At 35.2% G+C, this 22738-nt stretch overlaps 1 protein-coding gene across 2 annotated transcripts in view; it reads left to right on the top strand.

Annotated features, from left to right (window-relative positions):
* LOC145662591 (venom carboxylesterase-6-like) overlaps positions 1 to 22079 on the top strand; it is a 135810-nt gene extending 113731 nt beyond the window's left edge. The window contains exon 11 of one of the 2 annotated variants that reach the window (XR_014127066.1): positions 21558 to 21667. Coding sequence is in view for 1 of the 2 variants with exons in the window: in XM_081728308.1 (XP_081584434.1) it covers positions 21558 to 21786 (229 nt within the window). In the remaining variant the exon portion in view is untranslated. Of the gene's footprint in view, positions 1 to 21557 lie in introns of both variants that reach the window. The other variant, XM_081728308.1, reaches the window with a different exon arrangement.
* Positions 22080 to 22738: the final 659 nt, after the last annotated feature.

The following is a 22738-nucleotide window of genomic DNA, read 5'->3' as shown; positions in this document are numbered from 1 at the left end:
GCCATTCATTAGTGCATCGTTAGTGCTTCCTAGTGCACTAACCCCTGACGTTAGTGCTTCATTAGTGTAGGCTCTAGAGCCAAAACAATGGTACACGCTGCCTCTCCCACTTCAAGCAATAAGGAAAGAAATAGTGTCGTTCGTTAGTGTATCGTTAGTGCTTCTAGAAAATACTAATAGTTTCGTTAGTGCTTCACTATTAGAGTAGATATAGCCAATTGTAAGTAACGAAATTTCCATATGAAATGCATGGGGGATTTTTCACTCCGTCAAATTACCGCCAAATTCAAAAGCACTAATGATTTCTATTAGTGCAATCGTTAATGCATCGCTAGTGCTTCTTAGTGCACCAACACTAACGTTAGTGCTTCATTAGTGTACGAACTACAAGTAAAAAACCCTTTTGGCCTAGCGTGAACTTGACCCCCACTTTGAGCACTAACGAAAAGATTAGTGCCATTCGTTAGCTCATCGTTAGTGCTTCTAGAAAATACTAATAGTTCGTTAGTGCTTCACTATTAATGTAGATATAGCCAATTATAAATTACGAAACTCCCATAAGAAATGCATGGGGAATTTTTCATTGCGTTAAATTACCATGTAGCCACGAGGGAGCTCATATATGAGAATGTGATCAGACTATGGTTCTTCTTATACTCAGGTAAATCCCCAACAGAAATGGTTTTCAGGACCCTGGTGGTTCACTGGTAGAGCGATCTCTGCTATGATCCGAGCTCACACTCAGCTAAGTGGGCCTTGTAGTGAACAAATACCATGCGAGTGGGTTTTCTCGAGGTATCCTGTTTCCTCCTATTTCCATCATTATTGATTTTATGATCACCGTCTCCTTTGCCTTCGGCGCATAAACGTGGTACGTTAAACTAAAAAGAAAAAGATAGTGATTCTTCTTAACTCCATTCTCATCCGAAACACATAATATATAGCTAGCATCCTATGTTAAATTATGCTTTCGTGTTGCATACAGCTTCAGAATTAAGGGGGATGTTAAACTGGATTAGTTAACTCAGCTTTGCACTTTCATCCAGCTTCTAGCAATATTTTGAGTTAAACTCTATCTTTATTCACATAATAAAATAGTATAAAGTTTGTTTTTTTTTCTTTCTTTCAAAGTTGAAGTGTCAATTATTATATGAAAATGACAAAAAAGAAACAAAGGATATGAAATAACATTGCATAGTTTAATATTAAGTGTATAACATATAGTATGGAGAAGTATATACGTATTTATTTATTTTTTATTTATTTTTATACGATAAAGCCTATTTTTATTTAAATAATTGGGTTTGTTGCAATGTTCAAAAGTTTGTTGTAGTCATAGTTACGAGTTACCATCGAGGCAGAAACCTAGAATTCAGTCCCAATAGCTATCGCCTAAATTATTTAATTGTAAATTGCATCCTTCTATTAGCTGGTAATTCATAGATGTAGATTTATATGAATCATTTATGCACATAGTATAAATCAATTTTCTTTTTTTTTTTTTAAAAAAAATACTTATCAAAGCGTATCGTGATAAGCACACAACACAATGCATGTAGACTTATAAGCTTCTAATCAAAATCAAATAATCAAATATAGCCACAGAAAACTATTTACAATTTAATTATAAATACGTGCACTGTGACGCGTGATCATGGTTAAAAATGAATTTAATAGCCTGCGACGGATAGTGGTAAGATAATGCATGAAATACTCTAGGTGTTCAAACAGATTCAGGGGATGAAATGAAACTATCTTCTGCCAGGTTACGAAATGAGAGCGCAACTTTACTGCCTAAAGTCTTAGTAAAGACTAAGAGAAAGTTTAGTTTAGTATTGAAAAAAGAAGCGTCCCTCTTCAGTGCAGATACCGTATGATGTGAACCTAAAGTTTAATGTGGCTCTACCGTCAAATTCAAATCACCGTAATGCTTTCAACGTTCAGGCACAGGAAATCGAACCCACAACCAAGCTCATCAAAGTCGAGTGCGATAACCACTAGGCAAGCGAGGAGGTAATATTGATATTTTTGTATATTATTGTTCATCCTTCTTTATTGAAACAATTGTGGAGTGCCTAGGTAGGGACTTGTATTTACAGTACATTATATATGGAACAGTAGTGTAGTAATGACTGATATGTCATGCTAGATAGTATATCTATTTTCATTCCCTCATAGTTGATTTTGTATCAATGAGAAAAACCTTTTCTCTTCGGGCGAATGCCAGGACGACAATCTTCTTAAAAAAAAAAAAAAATCACAAAGAGGGAATAAGCACGTAGCCAAAGGGTTAGATTAAGAAAAGCGATACCACGTATGCTGTTAATCAGTACCTAAGGCTTCGTTGTGCAGGTATTCTGCTATACACCCAATTAATATTTTTAGTATACGCAACAAGTTCTGAAGAAAGACTGTAAATAATAAGTAAAACAAGAAAAATTGAACAAAAATGAAATGTGAATAATAATGTATTTTTGAATGACAATATTGGAGCAATTAATGCATTGAAATTTCGCGACCTATGATTTACTAAAGCAATGAACAGTTGAAAATGAAATATACATCCATATTGGCATAGATATGTGGAAGCAATATACAGGGTGTTTCAAAACAACACCAACAACGTTTGGGAGATGACTAGGGATGCGCACGAGACAAGATTTGAGGTTGTCCCCAGAGATGACTCCTGACACCAAGATAAGACATAAAGTATAGACAAAACTGGGTGCACAAATGCTTCTTGTCGGAGTTATAAGCTGCCAAAAACATGAAAAATTGAACTTTAAAGGTTCATAGCTCCAAAACTATTTGACCTAACGTAGTCGGGTCCAGACTTCACTTAGGAACTAATATGTACACTAACCAAAAATACGTGTTTCAGAATCATAGGTACTCACGTAGCAATTTTTGCAGAGGGAGTTTAGTTACGGGCATATGAGTTGAAGTACTCACCAACTACATCTATAAAACTTGTTGCGGAACTTCCGCAGGATTCTGAAGTATGGATATTTGGATAGGGTACATATTAGTTCCTAAGTGAAGTCTTTACTAGACTACGGTAGGTCCCATAGTATTGGAGCTTTGAACCTTTAAAGTTCAATTTTTCATGTTTTCGACTGCCTATAACTCCGAAAGGAAGCATTTGTGCACCCAGGTTGGTCTATTTTTTGGCTTATCTTGGGGTCAGAAATCATCTCCCAAACGTTGTTAGTGTTTTTGAAACACCCTGTATAGACATATCCAATTGTTTCACGATGCTAGGGTTGAACCGAAAAATCTGAGGATATAATCAAGAATCGAATCCAGAACCATGCGCACGCACGCTAACCACTTGGCTAGAGGGCATTATATAAGCCACTTCGTTGCGAATGTTACTATTCCTTTTTAATTATCCGTAAATCTATTATGGTTAAAAATTACGAATCTTTTCTTATAGTTGATTGTAAGAACGTTTCCTACATTCCTTAATTTAAACATTTTTCCTTTTTTGATAATTTATTTTCATGTTGTCAGCCATTATAAGCAGTGTATGAGGTAATAATTCTCTCCAGAAAGGAAACCTAGCCATCACACACACAAACAATAACTATAGGGTCTACATATTATTATTATTATTTTGCATATTTAAACAATTGCTGAATGTGGTGGCTCAGTGATAGAGCGTTCTCCTGTGGTGCAAGCGGTCCTTGGTTCGATTCCAGCTAGCGTCAAGTGAGTTTTGTGGTATTCCACCATTTCATTCGTTACTCATCATAATCGTGGGACGTAAAACTTAAATATTCCAATTTATTTTTTTTTCTTTCCATCTTCTTCGAGGCATTCTAGCTTGCTCATGGTAAAAATAATGAATTTTCTTCATAAGGAGATAAATATTTCAAGAAATAAAAATGCATGATTCTAATGATTACAAGAATGTTGAGAAGTGAGATGTTTCACAAACTGCTAAAATAAAAGGGTTTTTTTTTGTTTTTAGTTTGGCTAGACAAAATAAAAGTTGTTCCCTGTTTCTATATTTATGATCATTCAAAAAAAAATCTAGAAAAGGGAGAGGTTATTCCTGTCAAGGATTAAAATTTAATTCTCCAGGGGGATGAAATTTTTTGTGAAGGGGTAAGTCCCTAAGATCCCTCCGTCAGTTCACAAACTGATTATAAGTGAATAATAATAATAATAATAATAATAATAATAATAGATAATCTTTCGCTTACTTCGTTAGAGTTTTGCACTTGTAATGTGATATAATCCTTGGTTAATCCTACTGCCCGGTTGATAATACGGTCACATCTCTTGGTTTGAGATTGCTCATAGTTGCCGAACTTTTCAATACTCAGGTCTAACGTCCGTTTTCGCTACTGAAGCCACATAAGACATTGACATAACGCAGTTTATACTAGAATCCAACCTCAGGGCTACCAAATGTCCCGATTTTGCCGTGACAGTCTTCTATTTTTATCCTACTTCTGCCTTTTTAATCTGAAACCGGGACGAGTATATGCATATTAATTCCAACAGTTATACCTTAATACGATGGCTACTCTGTGCTGCTGGTAAAGAAAATTAAAGGAAATTAAAAGGAAACCATAGTTTATTATATTGTATCAAAAGAATACCTACCACAACAATAGGTTACTTTTGAGAGTTGAGTATGCGAGTTTGGCATAGGAGACCCAGTTTCGATTCCCGGTGCGAACTTATGCTTTCCGAAAATTAGTGTAAGTACCAACCGAATTTTCGAACTTCAGGTGGCACTTCAAGATAACTCTCTCTCTTCTCAAACGTGTCAGTTCGAAGTCCGATTTCGGACCGAAACAAGCTACTATGAATAATTTATGTAACAGGGGCATTTTTCCTTAGATATAGTATTTTCGGTCTAACCAACTCAGAAGTAGTTGATGTAATGAATTAATATATGTGAGAGTTTTCTTTTTTCCTTGAAAATTTCTTTTGTAAGTTTCTCTTTTCTTTTTGTCTTCTTTGTTTAATCTCTTTTTCTAATCCTTCTTGCATTTATATTATAGGAAATTTTTCATTAGGTATTACTTTTTTTTGGGACAGAACAGACTTAATTTTTTAATACATAAAGATAAATAACTGTTTTCTGCTGTTAAGTGCTTTATTATTATTATTATTATTATTATTATTATTATTATTATTATTATTATTATTATTATTATTATTATTATTATTATTATTATTATTATTATTGTTGTTGTTATTATTATTATTATTATCTCTTTTAGTGCTTTGTTGAAGTTGGTTAATATTGTTTTTTTAAAGTTTGTATCAATGATTTTTCTCCTCCTCCCTCTAGCATAAAATTCCAATGACTCACAGGGGGGGGGGGGCACGGTGGCTCAGTGGTAGAACGCTTACATCTCGTGAGCGAGATTCACTGGGGACAATATCGTGTCCGTAGTATTTCTGCAGGTACTCCCGTTTCCTTACACAATTTCATTCTACCAGTTCTTTCATCGTCATTCGCTTGCCTTAATCGTAGTCTCCCTTAGCCTAAAGGACATAATTGTGTTACGTTAAACGGAAAGATTTCACTTCATTTCTGACTCAATTGCGTCATAACCCTCTTTTAGGTATGTATCTCTGGTTTGGAGGATCTGTGTGCATAGATCTGAAGTCACTTAGTTGTCTTTTATAATATTGTTATAAATTTTAATTTACTTATTTTTAAAAACTAATTTATGTAGAATTCAGCCTGCACTAAGTAAGTTGCTTCTTTATGTCAATATTCAGAAGTAGTCAAGAGAAATATAAATTAACAAATACCTTTTCTTTTTAAGGAGAAATAAGATCGGAAAGAACCCATACTAATTTTAGGTCAATTATGGTAAACATAGTTAACATTCAGCTCGATCTCCTAAAGGAGTTTCAAATGCCATTCCAGAACAATTTAAATTAAATTTTCTGAAATGGGAATATACATACTGTAATTCATTACGAAAAAACAAGTGATGGAGTCATGTTCAGAAACTTTACTTCCCATAAGCTCTATCTTTAACATAAACCTCCCGTGGAAGAACACCCTCAATACTGTTTATTAAACATAAATTTTGCAGTAAAAACAATCTTAATGAGTCGTATAGTATGGTGCAGTACCTATAGTGTGCTATGAGTGTAAGATAATAAATCTAGACTTTGCTTTATTTCAAATTCTACTGTATTGTCGTATACCAACTCATATTCAGTAAGATTTTTCTCATGGCTTATGTCTCTCATTTTATTCATTTCATGACCATTAAGTAGAAAACTATAGCATAACAAACCTTTTTCTTATATATGACTATCAACAAAAAGGCAAATTCTATTTGCTATGCAACTAAATTTGCATGTACTTTATTATGGAAAGCCATTTAAAAAGTAATGGCCTATTATTTATAAAATAGCTCCGATTAAATCATATAATATAAATAATTCAATTTTTGTAGCGTTTGGCAGCTAGTACAACTGAAACTAAGGCCTACAATGCCTCTTATTTCAAATAAACAATGTAGGTTTCAATATGGAAAAATGATTGGCCAATTACTTTCAAGGATGAGTTGATATCTAGTTTCGGCCAATCAGAAACAAGTATTTGTTGCTGTTTAGAGCTACTCCGGCGAGTAAACTGAATGTCAAAGAATTCTTGCATGTAATAGGCCAGATATTCCTCCACATTTTATATTAGAACTGATCAATAAATTACGTAGAACTCTAATGGATTTCCACTATGATATGTACACCATTTACTCTGAATTTCAAACATAATTTTCTGTCCTTGGTGTTAGTAACGTAAGGGAAATATGTATAGTCCATTATAAGTATTGCATCATAGTGTACGACTCCTTAGGATTGCTTTTACTTGGAAGCTAATGTTACAACTAATAGTTTAGCGAGTGGTTTTCTTCGAAACAAACGCATTTCTTCAAGTTCGATATTTTAATACTCCTTCAAAAATAACCTTCCACAAAAATACCATCCTTATTACAATAAAGTACATTCAACTTGTGTAACTCAGGATTAATCGAATGGAATCGAATCGAGCCTAACAGTTCCAAACAATAACGTGTCTATCTAAAGAACTTTTGGACGCAACTATCAATAGCCGCATCTGAAGCCCTTGAACAGTTTTTTTTTCCATGGGCGCAAATCACACTCAACCATACACTAAGGCTGATTATCAAGATAAACATTGAATAGATTTCTAATACTGGAATAGACTCTGAAGAAAGTATGTCATCCATCACGTAATCATGTCAATCATACTCAATAATATGGAGTGGGACACGGCTGTTTCAGTGTAGGGCGTTTCGATGTAACACATTTCGATCCTCGCAACCAGAAGGATAAGATCTCCTAGCGGACAAAAGATATCACGTAGATATATTCGTAGTAAAATAATGGTAGCCTATGATTGCTAATTTACTTTCAGAGAAGCTGAAATGATATAAGAAAATCAAGAGGTCCTGAAAGCAACTGGAATTGTAGGGAAAATAATTAGTATTAAATTTCCCGTAAACCTAAATATCCCTTATTGCGTTAGTTAGGCAGAACAGAAACTCCTGTTATACCTAAAGATTAGATCAAAAATGCCTTACAAAGTGCTGGAGGGTCATAGGCAGAACAGGATTTAGGCATAACAAGACGACACCGATAAGTTCCTCTCTTTTTCACTGATTTAGAGATCAATCAAAAAATAAGTACCGGTACATAAATACTGTATTGTGTAAAAATCAAATATTATTTACGGAAGCTTTCTCGGGAGTTCTTTCTAAACAATAGACCCTAACGGAAGGGGGATTAATTCAATCCCTTATTCTTGATTGACTTTAAGGTGGTGATTATGAAGTTACTGCAGCGAATTTTCAACATGTTTACATATTTTTTAGCTTTTTTTTTTTTTAAATAACTGCATATGAATTTCGAACAACACTTATGTGCATATTTATCTCCCCAACTTACTATTCAGTTTTGCAGTGACATTCAAATTATGTGGTTTTACCTTTAAAATAGTATTTTCCTTTTAAAATGTACCACCAAACCAAATATTGCTTTTTTTCTTTTGTTAAAAGTTCAGTACTAACAAGCAAAGGGCGCGATATCGAGACTCGAATTGCGCAATAAGAGTTACATATACTGAAAGAGCATCAGGTAGTTAGTAAGTTATCAAATTATTAGCTGCAGTCCGCCAGTAGGGAAAAAGTTATGGGACTGTAAAGTTCAGAGCCTGGCGTACGAAAACCACACAAAACTTAGCATTTGGCTTGATCCTTTTGGTATTGACAAGAGATAATGAACTCTAACGTATTCCCATCACAGAACATGATGTTTCACACATAATATCTATATGAGAAGAATTGTCAGTGTTGCCATCCATAGAAATTACAGTGTTGCCCGAATAAGAATACCTCGAAAAGCTTGCAAGCAAATAGTACGTGATCGGGACTTGCGTTGCACAATACGGCTTATAAAGTATATTCTGAAAGAGCATCAACCGTGAAGTGACCACGTTATTAGCTTCAGTCCGCCAGTAGGGCAAAATTATGGGACTGCAAAATGAACATGAGAGACTATGGCAAACAGAAGGAATAAACTGTTTGTGTGTGCAATAGCAAATGATATTTGTTTGGGGAGGGGGGATAGCTATGTAAATGACAGTGTTAAGCCACACAATTACTGTAATATGAAGAGCAGAAAGTATCGAGTGATCCAAACAAAAACAGTTAGTACAATATGCACATCAGACGATAGCCAGCGACAAGCAGTGATATCACATTTCTGTGGTAAGGGAGTCAAAACAGTACTGATTTGGTGTCTGGAATGCTCCCGGTGCGATGTCCAGGTATCCCGCTTTATAGAAAGCAAAGCGAATCATGTTGCGGAACAGGGGAGCGCAGAATTGGTACAGCGTGAACGACTGGAGACGCAGGAAATTGTCACGGTGCCACATGTTCGTTTCCTGCGACAAGACAATTGTGTCAGTGACGAACTTGACAAAGTTCTTGTAAGGACGAAAAAAGTACACGTACAAATGCTGCACCAGTCCTGTACATCCAGCCGGGATCAATTGCTTCCTGAATGTGACATTTGTAGGAACAAATTTATCGGAAAGCTCGTCGTCTTTGTTTGGGGTCCACGAGTCCAGCAACAGATAGATGTTCTCCCTGTTGTTGGGAATGCTATCCCAGAACACTGTTATAAAACTCCGACAGCTGCGCTTCGATATATTCGCTGTCCTCCCACAAGGGATCTGATGTTTGGCGGATTCGGGGGCTTATTGTGGGGGGAATTTGCTGTTCCCTTCTGACACCAGGACATACATTGGCGTCAGAATTTCCCCATGATGTCACAAAACACCGTTGTGTTCACTCTTTCATTCGCTACAAACCAAGCTTTTCGCGGTATTCTTATTCGGGCAACACTGTAATTTCTATGGATGGTAACACTGACAATTCTTCTCATACAGATTTTCTTATGTAAAACATCATGTTCTGTGATGGGAATACGTTAGAGTTCATTATCTCTTGTCAATACCAAGAGGACAAGCCAAATGCTAAGTTTTGTGTGGTTTTCGTACGCCAGGCTCTGAACTTTACAATCAAATAACTTTTTCCCTACTGGCGGACTGCAGCTAATAATTTGGTAACTTACTAACTACCTGATGCTCTTTCAGTATATGTAACTCTTATTGCGCAATTCGAGTCTCGATATCGCGCCCCTTGCTTGTAAGCTAAAATTCACAAAAACGTCGAAGTTGTATACTAATAACCCAATATGGGATGCAAAATGAACTAACATCCTATGTGTTTGTATGTTTCTTTCGTTGTTAAAGAGTGTAGTGTTAAAGAGTGAGGCATGTAAATTTTTCATAGTATATTGTTCGGTTGGAAATTGTACTTCGAGCTGGCAGGTTTGAAAAGAGAGATAAGTTATGTTGATGTGCCATTTGAGTGTAAAGAAATTCGATCGAAGAAAGGACTGATAAGACAGTCGGTCGGAGAGAATACGCGACAAAACGTACTAGCGACAAAACGTACCACCGACAAAACGTACCACTTACCCTGAGGGATGCTTGTGAAGGGTTTTCTAAAAACACTTTAAATAATGACAAGCGACAAAACGTACCACTTGACTGGAGGGCTACTTGCGAAGAGTCTTCCAATCATCCATCAAATAATGACAGGCGACAAAACGTACCACTTGATAGGACAGCATATAAGTATATATATATATCGGCCAAAATAAGGTTAAAAGTTGAACAGATTGGTGGTGAGAAAAGTACCGATCCAAGACCAAGACTAAGGCTAAGACTAAGACCATGCCTGCAAGGTTTTCGCAACACCAAGACCATACATACAAGATTTTCGCAACACCAAGACCATACCTGCAAGATTGTCGCAACTGTTTTCAAATGTTCCTGAGACATGGTACTCGTTAGCCTATTTTTAAAGAATTTCACTTTATTTCAGTTTTGAAAAATTTCTTTCACATGTTACCTGAGTTACGGGCAAAGTCAATAAAAATTTGTATGCTGGAAACCTGGATAAGTATTACTGCAAAATTTACAATTCTGCAAAATTGAAAAGCGTGGACAATTTTGCAACACGTTTTGCATTCGCTTTCCTTGTAAACAAATGCATTTTCTCCTAATTCTGAATCACTTGCACCATCAGCACAGTGATTTTTTCTCGGTTGTGCTCGTCAAGACTGACTTTCAAGGATATCCACGTCCTTCAAAAGTCCAAGAGAATACATTTATAGTATCCTTGGAAACTTCTTTACTGAAAGTTTTCAGAAAATATGTAAGTTTATCGAAAGGCACATCTGGAAGTTCTGTTACTTGGTTGAAGTGTCTAGGGCCCGAATAATCCATAAAGTACATTGCTTCTTGAATCTTGAAGAAATACTCGAAACTACCATGTCCAATATTGTGTTGAATGCGTCGATGCAGTACCTGGTCATTGGATAGAAGCTGCTTCATCTTCATATTCACAGGAAAATCTTTGTCCATCTCAGAAGGCGAATTGTCGACAGGTCAATAGAATAAAAAAAATCATGTTCTAAGTCTTCACGGTAAGTCATTGGCCCATTCTGCAAAGCTTAATGCTGCATTCTTAACGGATTCAAAATCATCTCTCTACTCTTCCACTTGGAACAGAGTGGTCTGCACCATCCGATAGGACTACACTAGCAGCACCCTCTATTTGGAGATAGTTTGACAGAGAGGTCGTCAATCTTAAGGAACATTTGTGCTGCCCGAGTTGTTTTGAACTTGAAAAGATCTTTTATATATCCTTTCGCTTTACACCTAGCTTTTGGTTTGATATTTTTTGTAGAAGCAATTTTCTTAATTATTATGGTCAACTCTATATACAAAGCACTTTCTGGGTTCGAAAAATGACCAAACTTTTTCTGAAAAACAGTGTGTTTTCTACCATCTTGTTTCCGCAATAACTGTAAGACGCCTTTGTTAAAATTTGGTCTTCCAAATGTCCATTCGCTGATAATACTCACGCATAAATATCGCACAGTCATTCAGGAGAACAATGACACAGAATCAATGCAATTTTTTGTCAGATCACATATGACATGATTGAGTATATGAGCGTAACACCACACGTGTAACTGAGTTTCTTAGTGGTTAAGCTGTTAGCGTATGCGCCTTTGTCGTGGGAGACCTGGGTTCGATTCCTGGCGGGAGCTCATGTGCTTCGGATTTCCCGTAAATCAGTATGTCCCGTCTCATATAGCCTCGCTGCTAAAAGGGCCGTTAAACTCAAGATCAACTGAATCACACGTGTAACTGACCATAGGTGAATTGAAAAAATCCGAATATTGTCCTTGCATGTTACTTGAGCCATCGGTTGAATTTCCAATACACTTCTTAATATCAAAGTTCAACTTCTGCAGAATTTCCAGCAGTAAACCCCAAAGACACTGGCCTGTGGTAGATATGCATTTTACAATGACAACAATACTTTGTTTAACAACCATTTTAACAACATACCGTAAAACAACAGAGCACTGGCCTGAAACTACTATATCTTAAGTAGTGTCTAATAGAACAGAAAATATTGAAGCTTGAGAGACTTCTTTCGAAATATCTTCTCTGATAAGTGTGTTGATAGCATTCAAAACATAATTCACCGTGTTTAGTAAAAGTTATGCGACCACTATCCTGCTTATTTCCTCGTATATGACTCTTCTCGGTGACCTTATCCAGATTATTTTTAAGCGGAAGATCAAATTTGCTTAAGAAAGGAATAATATCCAAAAAGTTTCCACGATCTATAGCTGTGTCTTTCAGTTTATAGGCTGCAACATTTCCTCTGTAAATGAGCCCTCTTTTACCAATGAGTTTCTGCACTTTGACAACTCGATACATTACCTGTCTGTTCTTCTCAACCTTATACTGCCGTTGTTTTACCTGTTCATGAGGAAGTAGTTTCTTAACATTATGTTCTCTTTTGTTAGATATGTAAGCATCCACACTGGTCTAATGTATTTTGGAAGACTCGTGTTCTCTTACTCGCTGATAAACATGTTTAACGTTACGTTTGTCACGTACAGAACCTTTAAGAGATGTTTGTTCGATCTAGAGAATAATCTGTGAAAACGCTAAAAAAAAAAAAAAAAAAAAAAAAAAAAAAAAAAAAAAAAGCTTGAAGTGGTACGTTTTGTCGCGGATTAAATATCCGAAATGTTTTAATTAGTCCAAGACAGGTTGTAATTTATATAAGTGGTACGTTTTGTCGTGGAATAAATATCAGAAATGCTTTAATTAATCCATGACAGGTTGTCATTTATGACAGGTCGTCAAAAGTGGTACGTTTTGTCGCGAAAATTCAAGTGGTACGTTTTGTCGCTGGTACGTTTTGTCGGGACACCGGTCGGAGATAGGAAGTTGAAGACACCCTTTTGGGATCCTACGTTGTATATCCACGTCCCACATATCCTCGGTGCTGGACGGGACGCTAAGCTGCAAATGAACCAACCTACTCAGAGTTGAATGAAAAGTGTAAACAAGCTCTTCCCAGTAGATTAAGCGGTATGTTTTCTGAGTAAATGTCGAAGATTAATAGCGGTTTGAAATATAAACATATAATAATAATAATAATAATAATAATAATAATAATAATAATAATAATAATAATAATAATAATAATAAACTAAAGAAGCGTCCAGATGTTCCTAAGAGATAGGTGTTGCATAGGGCCGAAGATCGGACAAGACACTAATTTGCTTGAACGACGTACCGGTGCGTCCAGCCTACTGTATTTTAAGTCTTGTTATTGTGACTGAAGTTTCATGTTGAATTAAATTGCCAATAATTGACATGCTTTCTTTATTTCCTATCATGCAGTTGGTAAGTTTAAGTTTCAGAAACATGAAACGATTTCGCGCTTTGAACACATGGTAGACTTATCTTACAGAGAAAATCGAATGTGCTAAAAAGAATTAAGGAAATTGTAGAGTGGAAATATGAATATCAAAGTTAAGCGAAGATTTCGTGCTGATATTCTTGCCTGATCCGTATATATCAACAGCAACTAAGAATAGGATAGAAAAGAAGGTGAAGAGACATTGTTTTACTGGAATCAACTCAATTAAATAAGTAAATAAATAAATAAGTTTAAACTAAACAAAAGTTCTGCTATATACGCCTTGATGCAGAAGGTATATTTTAACGACTAAGATTAAACAGAAGGTGTATAGCGTATACCGCCTACAGCCCTATATGTAAGTACGTGGAAAAGTCATTATTATTATTATTATTATTATTATTATTATTATTATTATTATTATTATTATTATTATTATTATTATTATTATTATTATTATTACAGCTATATACATTTGGAAAAGATTCCTTTAAGCTCTGAAAGGAGCTTCAAGTAGATATCTCATATACGAAGTATGTCCAAAATGACTAGAAATAGACTTGATTTCCTCGTGCACTGAACGCATTATATTGAAGAATTACTGTTCAACATAAGTTGCTTCTAAACAAAAGCTTTACTTCGACCTTATTATACATAAGTTGAATGAGATATATCATATACTGCAAGGCATAAAATGTATTGTTACGTGTGCTTCATCGTATTTAAGGACTGGAAACCACTCCAACAATCTCTTGGCATACTAGTAATGAAATAAGATATAAATTTATGGTATTGATTGAAACAAATTCCGCATATATTAAACAGCATCCTCCTTGTCCTCGTGCAAAAAACTCGAATACTATTGTATACACCACCATCATGCTCATACTTGTGTATTTTTGTAAAACGTTTCTGTCAGCTTGTAACTCTCCCCTTTCTTCTCACTCTTCCGTCACTCGCCGGAGATAAAAATATTTGAGTCAAACACTTTTAAATGGATATATTCGTAAGCATTAACAACACCAAAGGGGTTAAGAAGAGCGAGTGCACCACGCCCCTCGTTGTTACACCTGTCCCACGGCTCATTTCCCAGATATGTATTGTAATGTAGGTCTAGAAGTATACAATATCCTTTTTTGTATTTAGACAAGTAACTAATACCCCAAACTTCTTTGTTTTACTGACCCCTTCCCCCTAGAAAAAATAGAAATATGTAAATAAAGAGCAAGCATGCGCCTCACTGTTTGTAACTACAGTATTATGGAAGTATACTGCTTAGGATTGTGAAGTGGACTGCAACAACTTGAAAACAATGGGAGAAGGTAGAAGAGCCACAAAAATAAATGGGCTTATTCATGTTAAGAAATTGAAACTCTCTGCCGTATACTCAATATTACAGCATGCAATTGCTGCACTCATCTTCCAAAAACGTAAACTGTACTTTCTTGTTCAGTTTTATTTATATTAATATTTGAAACAAATTTGCGCTCGAGAGCATATATTTATCATTTACACAAACACGTTAAAAGCATGTTTATGGTTAAAAATAAGTGGTTGCACAATCATTTAACATATAGGAGTAGTGTTGTCCATGAGACGAGAGATACACGATGTTCTTGATGACATATTAGGCGAGAAAAAGGTCTTCCAATAGACAAAGGTATATTTTTCGAGACGAAAAACATTTTAAGGACACCACTTCGACTCAAGACTCTCCCAAATCGCTTCTCGTGGTCAGTACAATGTAGCAACAGCCACGCCTGGATTGATCTAGGATAAAAAATGTAGAAGGCTCAAGTGTTAATCTCTATATCGTTCTATACTTTCTCTAGTTCAAATATAACATTCTGGTAATAATAATAATAATAATAATAATAATAATAATAATAATAATAATAATAATAATAATAATAATAATAATACACTACTTCCACATGAGCTCTTCCTTTTTAGCCATATGGGTAGCGTACACGCTTTTGGCACGGAACGTTCTGGTTCGATTTATGGTGAGAGCTCATGTGGTATGGATACCACAATAAGCTATGGATCCACGTTTGTTGCTAAAATGAGACGCTAAACTTTAATCCAACCTCGGAAGTTAAAAGTGCTTCTAATTTCAAAATTCATTTCCACACATTTCGAGATACTGACACTTTTTTATTTAACGTGAAGATTTTCATAATCACGTTTGTTTCTTGAGTATAAGCGTCAATTTTTATTATACTTCCAAACTATGCTAAACGTAAGTATCGGAAGACTTATAGAACGACTTTCTCCGTTTGACCCTCTGTCAACAGGAATCAGGTCAAGAACAGTAAGAAATATCGAGATGCGCTTTCTCGAAACCGAATCAGTGTCTCAAGAATAGCTACTATCTCCTCCATTAACTATCTATTCAACTGGTTCAAATTAATCATTCCATGTTTCAACGTTTATTTAGAACGAAAACGGGCAACATACAATAACTATCCCAAACCAGAAGTTGTTCCAAGTTACTATTGCTTCGATTTCAATACTGATTTCCATAGAGAAAAAAATGTTAGAAGATATCGAGATGTGGTTTTCTGAATCGGTTTATTGTACAAAGAATAGGTCTCACCTTCTTCATTAAAACTCTACTCAAATCGGAAGTGGTTCAAATCATCATTTCCGGTTTTAAAATTTAGTCATACAACAAAAGTGGTAATAGATAACGGTATATGGTGCTCTGCAATAGATTCAGTGTCTCACTAAAGCATATATTCGCAACCCGCAACACTACCAAAACCGGAAGTGGTTCAAATTTACTATTATTTCTGGTTTGAGTACAGATTTTCATAGGACAAAAACTGTAAGAGATATGAAGATGCTCTTTGTTGCAATTGATTCATCATCCCAAGAATAGGTCCTATCTCCATCATTAACCATGTATTCAAACCGGAAGTGATTCAAATTAACCACTTCTAGTTTCAACATTGATCGCCATAGAATAAAAGTGGTACTAGGTCTATGTAGCGGCAAACTGTTTTCTGCAAACGATTCAGGGCGTCAAGAGAACATATCTTCATAGCCCACAACACTCTACCAAAGCCGGAATTTACTACTACTTCCCGTTCCAATACTGATTTCCGTAGAGGAAAAACGATAAGAGATATATATCTAGATGCAGAGTTCTGCAACAGATTCAGCTCCCTAAGAGTATGTTCTATCTTCTCCAATAACCGGCTGCTCAATCCGAAACTGGTTCAAATTAACGATTTCCAGTTTCAACTATTCCCCAAGTACAACGAGTAATGACTTTTTGATATGGATTCAGTGTCCAAGGAATATATTCTATCTGTGATCGTATTAATTAATCTATTAGGACCGGTAGTTAGAGATGTACTACTTCAAGTTTGAGTACTGAATTCCTAGAGTTTGGAAGTCTACCGTACTTTCGCATTATGAAACGAAACTCACTCAATATTGTTTTCAGTTGGTGCTCATCTGCGGTTTTTGAAGAAAAGTTACAACGTTTTTCATTCTAATTTTTTCAACAGATTCAATAGATTAGTGGTTATCAATCTAAGGTTCCCCTTTGAGATGCATGAAAGACTATCAACGGAGGGACACTGACCTCTGAAATCAAATGAACTGTGAAATTAGTTTCAAACTGCAAAGTCGTCAATTTTTTTTCATTCCACCATTGCCTTTTTTTTTTTTTTTATTGAATTTGGACTGAACATTAAAATTTTATTTTCCCATATTAAATGTGTAAGCAGCATTGGTCATTGTCTTAACTTTTAAAATTGTAACGTGTAATTAGATGAATTATACTCACTGCTGAAGCTCATTTTATATTACCTAATTATTTTATTGGTATAAAAAAAACATTCGATGTTAATTTCAACGCAGAAATCCAATTTGTGCTAAGTACCCATTAAGAATCTCAAATGGGCGGTGAGTCCTGGAACATCCACGTATTGACGCCTATGGTCCCGAGTGGAGCATTTCGTGTCAATGCAAATATAAATTAAGAATTTTTCATACAGACAGTTTCGGATTGTGATAGAATTTATCCTTCTATAGCAATCACTTTCAACTGGATGCTCTGCGACGTCACAGTTTGTTGCTCGTGTTCCCAGCAAATCACACGTAGAAAGCAAGAAAGCAGCAAACATACTGTTGATAAAATGACAGTCAAACAAGACAAAGTCGATAGTTTTGCAAGATGCACTGTTCGTGTATTGGTGATTAATCGAATACTGCCAGTTTTTTTTTCTATTCAATTTCATTCACATCATTCTCTCCGTTTCTCTTCTCAACCTATTCTAAGGGGGACATGGTGGCCCAGTAATAGAGCGCTTCCTTCTGGTGCGAGGGGCCCTTGGTTCGATCCCCGGCCAAGTAAGATTTTGATGAACAACATCATGTCTGTGGGTTTTCTCGGGATACCCCCGTTTCCTTCGAAATCTCATTTCACCAATTCTTCCATCATCATTCACTTGCCTTAGTCATTGTCTACCTTAGCCTAAAGGGCATAATCGTGGGACATTAAACTGAAAGATTTCATTTCACTTTTTTTAAAAAAAAAACTTGCTCTCATTCTCTCTCTCCTGGCTCTGATCGTAAAAGCTTGTTCCTATTGTATATAGACAAGTAGGAAATGATTACTCTGTAGGTATAACAGCAATATGATTTTCACGAGATTATTAAATATCTTAAAAGGATTTTGCTTAATATATTTACATAATTTGAGTGTCATGGATATACAAACGCTAATATAGACCTAACTGCTGTAACGACTCCTAAAATTCTTACCAGATACACTTTCCCCGAGAGATTTCTTTCTACCTTTCTTTTTTATTTTAATTGCTCGAAGTGCCAAAAGTGAAATTATATTTTCGGTTAAAAAATAATGTTAATGTATGTTCCTGACTTTACTTGTACTAACAAATAAAAAGAAAAAAATTGTAAGCTTTCTTTGGTGAAAATTTGAAGAAATTCGGTTGGGTACTAAGGAAGTTACGACAAAAAGAATGTAGCAGAAAATATACGTTTATAAGGTTAACTCCTCGTTGTACCGCCCACGAGGTGATGTTTTAAATTCTAGTCTCAGTTCTTTTGTTTACTAATACACGCACATCATCACAGCACTAAACCACTTTCTCTGTCATTGTGTATTGAACTGTCAATCAACCATTCAACCGAGATATGAATGGTACGCGGCAGTTTGGCCAGTTCGTAAAGAAACTAATACTCGCCCTCTTCTCCGTACGGCAACAAATACTCCCCTCTCCTCTGCTCATCCGACGAAAAGATTACAACAAGAAGCGTGTGGTTTGTCTATTGTCTCTTTATGTCAAAATGTTATCCATAATGTTGGTAGCCATGACAAACTTCAATGTTCCAACTACAATATTTAAGAAATGTTTAAGCGGAGACAACCTTCATATGGTAGTGGTACGATTTGCTTTGGTTAAGTTCTTAAGTATGAAATTTAATGAGTTGTAATACTATGAAATAACTAGAAAAAGTTCACACTAGACCTCATGACCAAAAAAATTAATTGCGTATTAATTCTTTATTTTTCATTTATTTACTATGTTACTTTGTAATAACATTTCTATGAACGGTTAGCGTAAATTGATAAAATTTTACTTAAATTCGATCAAAAACCTATCAATTATTAAATATTTTTCGAAAATTATCTGGAAATGAGGACCGTAATAAACCTTCCAAAACGATAGATATGGTATAGATATAACATTTTTAAATAATAAATTAACGAAATTATATATGATAATACATCTTGTAATATATTATTATTCTGAACCGGAATTGACCCAAAACAAAAACTTTTTTTGTTCTTCGATTTTTTGACTTCACAGAAAGAAGCTTTGGTGGGTTTTACTGATTCAAAGAGACTTTATTGCTCAAAAAACGCAAAATTCTTTATTTGTGAATCGATAATATAGTAGATAAACCTTTTTACAACTATTTTAATGTAAAATGGTGGAATCAAATCTCACTCCCTTTGAAATAAGAGCCATTTTACAGAAAATACGTAAACTCTCTAAATATTTCATGAAGCAAAATGTTTTAACAAAGAGCGTATATGAAAAGTATTATATTGTTTTATTAATTTTTACTTTTAATCATAAGTATAATCTTATGATAGACTCAAAATTATAGCTAAATGTCGAATATCTGAAAAAAAAAAGCAATATCTATTATTGGGACCGAAATAGACCTCGAGCAGCTATAGATAGATATATATATATATATATATATATATATATATATATATATATATATATATATATATAGATAGATAGATAGATAGATAGATAGATAGATAGATATAGATAGATAGATTTTTAGATTTTTGTATATCTTCCCTTCCTCCTCCCCCTCAGTTCTACCGTGAAAGTGAAACGATATAAACACTTCCAGCCCGAACCTCATGAATGTTGAAAATTTGATCGAGATCGGTCGGCTGATTCAAGAGTTTGAGAGTCGCAAACATAGTAACTTTCAATTTTATAATGTAGTTTTCTTAAGGGTTATGTTCTAAGCAATTTACAGAACTATTGTGAATGTGACTTTGTGTCAACATGTATCCTGAAACCAGAGTTTTATTGTCTTTCGGATGTTCTCCATTATTCTTTTCCCGCGGAACGAGCGCCAGTTCGATTGGTATACAGATAATAGTCCAAATAATTAGAGTTTCAATTAAGATTTGAGATAGCCAATTAACAAGAATACGAATATTGAAAATTAACAAAAGTAGGCAATGCTTTCTCTTGAAAAATATCCTTGCTAAACTCGGTAAATAAACGTAGTAAAATGGCTGCGTAAAGTCAAATTAAAGCTATACTTGGGAAAGAAGATTCAAACTTACACGTGACTGGAACGTTTCAACGTCCATTGCACGATAGAATTCTAAATTGAATTCATAGTGAACAGCAAAGATCCAGACTAACTTTTCTTAAGTTTCGCAAGTCAAAAGGAAGAAAAAAAATCTGAGTTCTCAATCTAGTCCAAATTTCCAAATTTTGCAAATTGCCAACTATTACTTATCTAAAAATGTTAACTACAACCGAGCAGCAATTTGACGTCGCCTTCTCGTGAGTTGAGTAGTTTACTTCTGGTAGGAGGAGATTTAGGCTACAGAGTTCGTGCCGAATTTTACTTCCATTTAATTACGGGTTTGACCTTGAACAGTGTACTTACTAGCATGGCTATTTGCTTGTGATAACGGTCACTCTACTCTGCGAGATACGAAAATAGATCTAGAGAATCATAAGTAAAACTTTCATGATGTGTTAGCTGGAGAAAAGTGGTCAAATGTTCTGAGGCGTTGGATCGATAATGAATTGCCATGCTGTCAGTGCCTTTTATCGCCTTTTAAGTTTCCGGTCTAGTAACCTTGATGAGGAAACAAGTAGAAGAAAGATAAATGGAACGTACTACATTTAATAAGGAAAGCTAATTGTGTTCGTCTAGATAAACGGAGTAAGGAATCGTGCTGAATCGCGGTTCAGGATTTAAATGTTATGCCATTTTTCTTTTACAGTCCCTTTCATTATCACTTCTTTCTCATCATCTCCTTTAGCTTTGAGAAGCTTTGGACGTTTCAATTAAAAATATTATAAACACAATAATGTTATATTTATTTTAGCATTGCAAGATCCCAAATTATGTGTATCCCTGAATTGTATTGTATTGTGCAAAACCACTGAGAGTTCTATCAAATAACTATAGAATGACTCGACATTTTGAAAAATCAATTTCTGTGTATTTTTGCAGTAATGCTTAAAAAATCTGTCCACCACATCTTCCTTAAACACCTAATAACTGAGTAGTGAAGCCTTAGTGGTAGAGCACTTACCTCAGGCACATGATGGGGGCTTTGGTTCAATTCCCGTTCGCGCCAAGCAAACTTTGTGGTGGATAAAAGCTTACATGGGTTTCTTCAGGATTTTCCCATTTCCTCTTACCTTCGTCATTCCGCTATTGTCATCCATCTTATCATCACCGTCTCCTTTAGCCTCGGTGCACAATCATCGGACGTTAGAAACAAAAATTGTGCGTAGTAGGATTTTTTATTGTTTCCTTAAAATACAGTAAATGTCTCAAGCAGACAAGAAAGATTCATGTTTTCTTATTTTCAATTACAAGGAGAGACATGGCCATTAATTGAAGTCTTATTTTCTATTTCAGAAACCCTTCAGCTTTAAGAAATTTTACTTGGGAACCTGTGCGTAAAAGTGGTGATTTGAGATACTTGAGTATTGCTTCCAGTGAAGATGTTGAAATGAAAACAGGATTAATACAAGAAGCCAAAATGTTCTGGGAATCTCTACCAATACATGAAGCCGGAAAGAATAGAATACAAAATGAACAGAGAAATATACGTATGACTCCAGAAGTAGATAGATCAGAACTGTGATAATTTTCCTCAGTACCGGCATTGTTCTAACTTACGATAATCTCACTTACGCACTTGATAATTTAAACTGTAACATATTCAATAAAAATATGGCCACAGGTTTATATACATTCATACAAATTGTATCTTTGCCACTGTATATCAGATTAAGAGGGTCTGGACTTTACACATATGCAATTTCAGATTCAAAAAATATATTAACACTTGCCTGTTTGCATTCGTTTCCTTATTAAACGAAAGTATGTTTTCATTTTATAGGCCCTATATTACAAGAGAAATATTAAAGAAACAAAACCCACAACACTTATTTTGTTGCAATTTTATCTAAGAGAATCTAAGGCACTCAAGAAATTTGTTTAAAATGTAGGGTGTTCCAAAGCAAAACCGAAAACTTTAGGAGGTGATTCCTGACACCAAGATAAGACAAAAAGTATAGTCCAACCTGGGTGCACAAATGCTTCCTTTCGGAGTTATAGGCTCCCGAAGACATGAAAAAAACTGAAATTTAAAGGTCCCAGCTCCAATACTATGGGACCTACCGTAGTCAGGTCAAAACTACACTTGGGAACTAGTATGTGCCCTATTGAAATATCCGCGTTTCAGAATCCTATGGTACTTCCGCAATATTTTTATAGAGGTAGTTGGTGAGTACTTCAAATTATATGCCAACTACCCCCATAAAAATTGTTGCGTGAGTACTGTAGGATTCTGAAACATGTATTTTTGGATAACGCACATATTAGTTCCTAAGTAAAGTCCTGACTCGACTACCGTAGGTCCAATAGGTTTGGAGGTATGGACCTTTAAAGTTCACTTTTTCATGTTTTCGGCAGCCTATAACTCTGAAAGGTAGCATTTGTGCACCCAGATTGATATTTACTTTTTGTCGTAACTTGGTGTCAGGAAATGCCTCCCAAACGTTGTCGGTGTTGTTTTGAAACATCCTGTATAC

This window comes from Thermobia domestica, chromosome 10, assembly GCF_964235325.1.
Source record: "Thermobia domestica chromosome 10, izTheDome1.hap1.1, whole genome shotgun sequence".
In the NCBI taxonomy this organism is placed as follows: Eukaryota; Metazoa; Arthropoda; class Insecta; order Zygentoma; family Lepismatidae; genus Thermobia; species Thermobia domestica.
Note: the sequence above shows the minus strand (reverse complement) of the source record. Positions and strands in the feature narration are given on the sequence as shown.